The sequence below is a fragment of the Vicugna pacos genome, chromosome 25 (assembly GCF_048564905.1).
Source record: "Vicugna pacos chromosome 25, VicPac4, whole genome shotgun sequence".
Lineage (NCBI taxonomy): Eukaryota > Metazoa > Chordata > Mammalia > Artiodactyla > Camelidae > Vicugna > Vicugna pacos.
The window spans coordinates 37,346,996-37,355,285 of NC_133011.1; the positions used below are offsets into that span (position 1 = coordinate 37,346,996).

General features: G+C 47.6%; 2 protein-coding genes across 8 annotated transcripts in view; one reads left to right on the forward strand and one right to left on the reverse strand.

Annotated features, from left to right (window-relative positions):
- Positions 1 to 2,439, reverse strand: part of TRAPPC9 (trafficking protein particle complex subunit 9) — a 433,756-nt gene extending 431,317 nt beyond the window's left edge. The window contains exons 1-2 of one of the 7 annotated variants that reach the window (XM_072949770.1): positions 2,206 to 2,432; positions 685 to 749 (exon numbers count right to left, since the gene is read on the reverse strand). The gene's annotated coding sequence lies outside the window, so the exon portion shown is untranslated. Of the gene's footprint in view, positions 1 to 684; positions 750 to 2,205 lie in introns of all 7 variants that reach the window. The other 6 variants (XM_072949773.1, XM_072949771.1, XM_072949768.1 and 3 more) reach the window with 6 other exon arrangements.
- CHRAC1 (chromatin accessibility complex subunit 1) lies at positions 2,409 to 5,380 on the forward strand. The gene is made up of 3 exons (XM_072949779.1): positions 2,409 to 2,661; positions 3,982 to 4,108; positions 4,725 to 5,380. Exons 1-3 carry the CDS (start codon positions 2,515 to 2,517, stop codon positions 4,838 to 4,840), a joined length of 390 nt encoding a protein of 129 aa, XP_072805880.1. The 5' UTR covers positions 2,409 to 2,514; the 3' UTR covers positions 4,841 to 5,380.
- Positions 5,381 to 8,290: the final 2,910 nt, after the last annotated feature.

An 8,290-nucleotide genomic window follows, 5' to 3' on the forward strand; every position in this document is an offset into this window, starting at 1 on the left:
ACACGGGGGATATTTCCACTGACAAAGAGGCTCAGAGGGAAGGGGAGGTTGAAGGCTTGCTGTGTCTTCCCACAGGCATCCTGTTCAGAATGCTCATCTTATCTCAGCCCTTCTGCATGGCTGGCTCCTTTCCCACCTCCAGATCTGAGCTGAAATACCACTTCTCAGAGAAGCTATCCCATCACCCTCACACTGGTTTGCTTCCTCATAGCGCTAACCATAGGAGATGTTATTTTTCTTGTCTCCTTTATTCTTCACAGTATGCTCTGCGAGAGCAGGGACCACAGCCGTCTTGCTCATTGCCTGTACCTCTCCTTGTGCCCAGAGGTCCCTAACATGTATTGGGTGCTAATGGGCCAAGACCTGAGGTCACAGTGGTGAAGATGACACTGTCCTTGCATTCTCAGCCTTCACCTTCTAGGGGCGAAGCACACAGTAGGTGCCAATATTACTAGGTCACTATGGCTGAGGGTAGATGTGAAGACTTTTCTAGCACTACATCAGTAATCTGGACCACCTGTGACATCTGGCCTTGGCTCCTCTTCTCAGGAAGATGGAAGAGAAGTAATTTTCAGAACCCACTAAACTTGCGGACATGTGCTCTCCAAGTACACATTTTATGTTTTGTAATCAGTGCCTAAGTGATGAACAGAACTGAAATCAGAGAGGTTAAACAAGATATACCTTTAATTTTCCAGACCCCTTCCATATGAGCTTTGAAATCAAAGTTGATTTGGGGTGACAAGACCCTGCAGCAGAACAGAGACTTTAGCTCATGGGTTCTGTAGGGCGCTGCGCGGCACACAAAGCACCTTCTCACTTTCATCTCCTTTGACGTTCAGGGCTGACCTGTGAGGGGCACAGTGCTGGCTGGATGGGGGTACGACTCTGACTTTAACGTGCCAGGCACTTTCACATTTCCTAACGACCCCGAGACTGCCCATCTTTGCAAGTGAGGGAACAGTGGCCCAGGGAGAGCAACTGCTTTGCTTGAGGTCACACCACTAGTGAGTAGGTCAATCCAACCTCACTTCTCAGCAGTATTCAACCCAGGTGATCAGCTTCTTCTTTCAAAAAGACTTTCTTCGACTGGCTTTACAGATACACAATCCCTTGGTTTTCCTCTTACTCAACAGCCACTTCCTTCCAGTTTCCTAAGCTGGATTTTCCTTCTTTTGTCCATCTAAAAATGTGGGAGTACTCCAGGTCGTGGTCCTTAGATCTTTCTACTCTTATCTGTACTCTCCTCCCAGCTATGTTCATGGTTTTAATACCACCTAGACAGTCGTGGCTTGTAATTTCACTGCTCCGGCCTGAACTCCAAGCTGGAATGGTCAACAGTCCACTCAACACCCACTGGTGTCTCCTAGACAGTTGACACTTAACTTGCTCCAAACCATAGCTGTGCCAGATTTGCTCCTCCCACCGCGTTCCCCAGCTCAGTAAACAGCACCACCATTCTTTCACTCATACTCCGTATTCCGTTAGCAAGACCTGTGGCTCTACCTTCAAATTAGAGCCCAAATCCCACTACCTCCTCCACCTCCAGTCTAATCCATCCTCTCTCTCCAGCCCAGTAACTGCGCTCTCTGCCTGCTTCCGTGCTTGCCCCTCTAGGTCTATTCACACAGCAACTTGAGTATTCCTTGTAACACTTAAGCGGGACCACGTTACTCTTCCCAGGGCCTCCCAACTCTTCAAAGAATTCCGTGATCTACAAGGCCCTGTCAGATCTGCCCCGTGGCTATCATTCTTTCCCTAGCTCATTTCACCTGAGCCACACTGGCATCCTATTCATCACGTACAGTTACCTCCTACCTGGTCTCTTTGCTCCCACCCTTACAACCTCCCGATCCCCAAGACTCCTCTCTGGTCTATTCACAATCAGCAATCAGAGGGATCTTTTAAAATCTTAAGACATATCCCATCATTCCTCTAATATCCTTCAAGCTCCTCCTAAATTTCGTTGAATAAAATCCAACAGGACCTAGCCCCTGGCTACCTGACAGACTCCGTCTGGCACACCTGCCTCCACAAAGCGGACGTTTTGAGCTTTATGGAAAGGCTCCTCCCTCAGGGCCTTTACCCTTTGCTCCCTTTCCCAGCAAAGCGCTTTCTCACCAATAGAGCGGTTTTCTCTCTTCACTGCCCCCCGCTCCCTTACTACCCTGGTTAAAACAGTACTTCCGGTTTCTATTCCCTTACACTACTTCGTTTTCCTTCCTGGTACTTCTCGGCATCCTGTAGGCAGATCTCACACCTACTGTCCACCTCCGCCGGGCCCCAACGCCCGCCTCGGGCCTCTCGGCGCCGCGAACCCGGCCGGCCGCCCTTCCGCTCCGTCCGCGCAGCCTCCGGGGCGCGCGGCATCACGGGGCTTGTAGTCTGTTCCCGCGGCCGGGCCTCCCGAAACTACAACTCCCACGGGGCAGCGGGACGTCGCTCCCGCACCACCGCATCGGCCGGCCACCTCGCGGCGGGTTCCGGCTGCCGCCGCGGGGGCGGGCCGCGGAGATGGCGGACGGGGTCGCGGGCAGAGACAAGTGCGGGGAGCAGCGACTCGTGTCGCTGCCTCTGTCCCGCATCCGGGTCATCATGAAGAGCTCCCCCGAAGTGTCCAGCATCAACCAGGAGGCGCTGGTGCTCACGGCCAAGGCCACGGTGAGGCGGGCCGCGCGGGGGAGGAGCGGGGGGCGGCGAGGGGGGCCTCCCAGAACCGTCGCGCCCCGTCCGCCCTCCCTCCCGGTCGCGCCGCGCTACCCCGGCCCCTCGGCCCGCGCGCCGCCGGCTCCCCTTCCGGGCTTCCTCGTGCGCGCACCCTCCCGCGAGCCGCCTCACTCCCCTCCCACGCCGCGCGCACCCTTCGCCTCGCCCACCTGGCTCCGCTCCCGCCGTCCCTCGCGCGGGGGTGGTCCGGGTGGCCGCGCGCACGGGTCTCTTCCGGTCGTTTCTCCTGCGGCGTCCCCGTACTCCGGGCCCCAAAGCCTCCCCGTTTGTTGTTTCCGGTCTGTTTCGTGGCTTTGGGCCCATCTCCCCCAACGGTTCAGTGGGAGGGCCTGCGGCTTCCTCAGGACGGGGCCCGCCCGGCTACTCGCCCCACGGACCTCGCAGTCTCACAGGCCGGGCCACCCCGGGCCAGAATGGAAGTAACTCCCGGCTCCTTAGTTTTACTCTCCTAGGTCCAGATAGGTAATTTTGTGTCTTAGATGTGGTGTTGGAAGGCCAGAACCTTCCGGTTCTTTCCCCAGGCCGTGTCTAAGCTCTACCGTCTTCGTTGCTTTAACTCGCCTCGGATTGTTTCCAGCCCCCGCTAGCTCGGTAGACTGTGCCCCCACGGCATGTTGGTCAGAGCTGGGGGAAATAGGAAACCACGTGGTCTTGGAATATTTGTGTTTTTCTGTACGGTTTCGTTCTGTAGGTACTAAAGAATTAAGAGTTATGCAGGCATTTCTTTAATCCCTTACCAACTAAACTAGGATTTAAAATAAAAACACGGAGCAAGAAGTTCAGCCCAGGTCGTTGCCTTAGGGAAGGTGTCTGGGCAGAATCGGAAATACTATCATTTTTCACCTTCAGGCTGTTGATTGTTACAGTTGCAGGCGACCCATCTTAACTTAACCCGTGTATTCAAACAGAAGACTTAAAGTGTGTTCCTGAGCCAAACAATTTTTGAATGGTCTCTTGCTCCTTTTGTTAACTGTGGAGATTGGTCATTAAACATTTACGATTCAGTGTTGAATCACTTAAATATTTTTCATAAGTTAGAAGTCTAAAGTAAACTTCAGGGACACTTCTGCTTCCCTGCCAACTTTAATTCAGCCTTGCTTTCTTTCTGCCTTCATAGTTCTCCTTTCTCCAGTAATTTCCTGTAACTTGAGGAACCAAGATAATCTGTGATTATCCAGACTTAACGTAATTAAACAAAGACTATGATGAGTTTTCAAAGCACACCTTTCATTTTACTTTTTCATTTTGTTTTAGGAACTCTTTGTTCAGTATCTAGCCACCTATTCCTACAGACATGGCAGTGGAAAAGAAAAGAAAGCACTCACTTACAGTGATCTATCAAATACTGCAGAGGAGTCGGAAACTTTCCAGTTTCTTGCAGGTACTTAGCCTTTGAAACAGCCTGAAACAGTTAAAAAGTGCTTAGTAATTTACAACCTTTTTCCCCTGCTCTTTTTCTCCTTTCACTGAAATAGACATTTTGCTGCTTTCCCCAGGTGCCAAAGTTTACCATGACGTGGCATGGGATTTTTAGTTTTGTCTATTTGAGTAGGTTTGTAATGTGGTTCACCTAGAGTGAGAATTAAGTCAGCAACGATGCACAAGGGTGGCTGGGGGAGCCTGGCAGGCCCCCTTCTTAGACTCCTTACTTGGCCAAAACAGGAACGAAGAGTTGCTGTTGTGGAACAAGCTGTGTGCACCACAGTCAAAAGAGCTTAAGGTGATCTGCAGGTCTGGTGGGTTGGGCAGGGCTGCTCCCAGGAGGTAGCAGCACAGAGAAGCATGTGGTTTGCAGTCAGTGGAACAGGAACAGGTCTTTAGCATCAGTCAGGAGGCAGTGCTAGTCTCCTGCTATTTCACCAAGAAGTGTCGTCTGAATTTTGTCTTGTTTGGAACCTGTTTGAGGTCAAAGCAGGAACTGGCACATTCTGAAATTTGCATCGCCGTATTCATGGCCTCCCATAACCAGCTGCTGATGTTAGCTTTATGTTTTTAAGATATATTACCAAAGAAGATTTTAGCTAGTAAATATCTGAAAATGCTTAAAGAGAAGAGGGAAGACGACGAGGAGGAGGAGAAGGATGAGAGTGACGCTGACGAAGCAGAATCCTAAACCCAAGGAAGTGCTTTCAAGATCAGCCTGGAAGGAGCTCCTGGATTAGCACCGTTGCTCTGAAGGGAGCATGACGCTGGGCAGCTTTTGTCTCTCCACTTCTCAGAGCCTTTGAGCACACTGTGTTCTTTCCCGGCAGAGAGAGAGCACACTACCTCTGCCACAAATAGCCAGGAGGAGAGTAACCCGGACAACAGGCGCTCTCGGACAGGCCTCTGCAGCTGGAGCTGGAGGGACCGAGGCACCAGCAGCCTGTAGCTGTGAGCGGTGGAGGCAGAGACACCTTTGCTTAACTTTTTAGTTTACAGGTAGATTTTGAAGAGCTTCTAAATACCAGTTGTATAAATTCACATGTGTATTCTGAAATTGGTTCCTGTAAACAGCTAGACGCTGTTTTAGCTAAATATGTAGCCTGTGGGCAGCACGTTGACGTTTGCATTTTCGTATTTCAAGAAAATTTCCTTGGCTTTGTATTTGTCCAGATACTGCGTTTTTTTAACTGTAAAGAAATAAAATTGTCTTTTTTTATTGACAGCTTTACATATCTTTACAGTAAAGTGTTTTTTGGAAATAATTTTAAAACATCTATTATTCTAATGGTCTGCTTGTTATCTGAGATGTGACATTTAAAAATAAGCATTTTCTAATACCTTAACTCCTGGAGAAGAATTTTGAGTCAAACTATTACATCAAATTCAGGTAAGAAATCTTACCATGTGTTTAAAAAAATTTAAAAACATTTTGTATACTGAAGAACTCTCATTTTACTGTTCTTTATACCCGTAGAAATTTTTACTGTCCACAAGAGAAAACCATAAGTCCTGTTTTTTTTCACGTATGGTACATTTTTGGCTTGTCTTTTCTGTTGTTTTTTTTTTTTAAACTGAGTTCTAGTTTTCATTTAGTAAAATCATCCTTAAATGTCCACGCTGTTGGTTCTAAAGCAGTCGATACACAGAACAGTTCTATCACTCCTTATACTCCCCTGGACCCTTGTGGAGTTCACTCCTTCTCTTACCCCCAGGCAATCACTGATGTTTTCTGTCCTTTTAAAACAAAATAGTTTGAAGTCCCCCTTTTGGTTTACAGTTCTGAGTTTTGACAAGTGCAGAGTCATATACCCAGTACTACAGTTAAGATGCAACAGCTCTGTCACATCCCCCAAATCCCTCAGGGTCGGATTCACTCCTGCCCTCTCCCTTGGCAACCCACTGAAGTAGCTATTCTCTGCTCCCATAGCAGGAGTCAGCACACTTCTTCTGGAAAGGGCCGTATGGAAAATAAGTTTTGTGAGCTATATAGTCTGTCACAACTAGTCAGCACTGCTGTTGCAGCACAGAGGCTGCCATGGCACAGAAAGGGATGCGTGCGGCTGTACTTCAGTAAGCCTTTTATTTCTGCACACTGCAATTTAAATTTTGTATGATTTTCATGGGTCATGAAATCTGATTTTTCTTCAACCATTTGAGAATGTGAAAGCTATTCTTAGCTTATAGGCCACACAAAAACACAGCAGGCCAGACCTGACCCACAGTCCGTGGTTTGCCCGCCCATCTTTCCAGAGCGCCATACAAATGGAACCATAGTATGTAGCCTTTGCATGACTCGAGGCCTAGCACGGTGCCTCTGAGTCCCATCCATGTTGTTGCAGGGAGCGGCAGCCCATTCCTTTCCGTTGCTGAGTGGGTTCCGCTGTACAGATACACCATCTGTTCATCCATGCCACAGTGAATGGGTAATTCCCGGCTTGGGTTGTTTCCGGTTTTGATGGTTTCACTTGAAGCCCTATAAGCACTTGGTACAGGTTTTGTGTGAATGTAGGATTTCATTTCACTTCAGTGGAACCATGTTATTTTCAGTCTATAGGAAACCACCAAGCTGTTTTCTAGTGTCTGTACCGTCCTGCAGTCCCACCAACAGCGAGCAAGAGCTTCATTTGCTCTACATCTTCTGCAAAACTATCAGTTTTTAAAAAAAATTTAGCCATATTAGCAGGTGTAGGTTTTCATTTGTTGCCCTAATGACATGTGACATTCAACATCTTTTCATTTGCTTATTTGCATCCATATATTTTCTTTGGTGAACTGTCCAACTCTTTTGCCCATCTCTTTATGGCTTTTCTTTTTATCGAGTTTTGGGAGTTTTATGAGTACAAGTCCTTTGCTAGATTGATTTGCAGTTATTTCCTTCCTGCCTGTGGCTTGTCTTTCCATTCTCTCAAAAGCACTGTTAAAAGAATAGAAATTATGTTTTTGAAAAATTCTTTTAATTTTGAAGAGGTCCAGTTTATCAGTTTTTTTCCTTTGGTGATCATGCTTTTCTTGTATGTAAAAACTTGTCACCAAACCCAAAGTCACAAAGGTCTTTTCCTGTGTCAGTGTAAGTGCTGTGCGTTGCTTTCAATCTCTGTGCCTACAGTAATGTGGTGCTGTGTAATCCCCGGGGAAAATACTAGCTGATTTTTGTGTGTAACCAGCTGAAACATCCTTAACCTAACCATAACTGCATAAACACCTCAGATCCGACTGGGGAGCGTTCATCCTTGGCCCCTCCTTGAGCCACAGGCTAGTCAACCACAGTAGCTTCCTAACTGGTTTCCTCACCACCTTTACAGCCTCTCTCCTCTTCACGGATCACCACGCACGCTGCTATCAGATCATCAGAACAGTTTTATGAATGTTAATCTTAGTTTCCTGGTCAGAAGTAGCCACGGGGGCTGAGCCTCTTCTGTGTACACCATGCTCATTTTCATCTAATCCTCACAACTTACAAAGTAGCCACACTTTATGAAGAAGGGAATTAAAGCTCAGGTTAAGGAACTGGTCCAAGACACCGCTAGGAAGTGGTGGAACTATGATTCAAATTCCAGACTCCACTCTTCACGGGAACTTACAGAAGCGCACCTTCTCCCCACCATCTATGGGAAGACAAATTCCTAACCTGGCAGCCAAAGCCCTTGACACGGATCTTACTCTGCTTTACGTTCTGTTTTCCTGCAGGAACCTTCCATTCCTGCTGAGATAGGCTCCGTCTTCTACAGAAAAGAAAGTTCCCTTGTACCCCTCTGATCAAGGAACTAGTTCTTTTCTGAAATCTTCCTAATTCATGTAACATCATCATACACTGTTTTTATACTCAGGTTTTCCCAATTAGATGGCCTGCTTCTGGCTGTTCAGGAAGTGATAGGGAACAGGGGAAGACTGTATTTACTGAGTAAGGGTAACATAGTCTCTCATCAGTTGGTGTGTATTCTTCAGCTAGCACGTCCCAGGGCCCGTGGGCTCAAAGGTGCTTTGTAGTTTTGGATACCAAGAAGAAGAAAGAAGCACAGGGTCCTGGACACATTAAGGAGAACAAAACAAAACGACTTGATTTTTTAGAGGAAAAAAAAGACTGAAACAAAATACACCAGTGTTAAGAGAAATTACCTATCAGTGTTGTGATTACAGA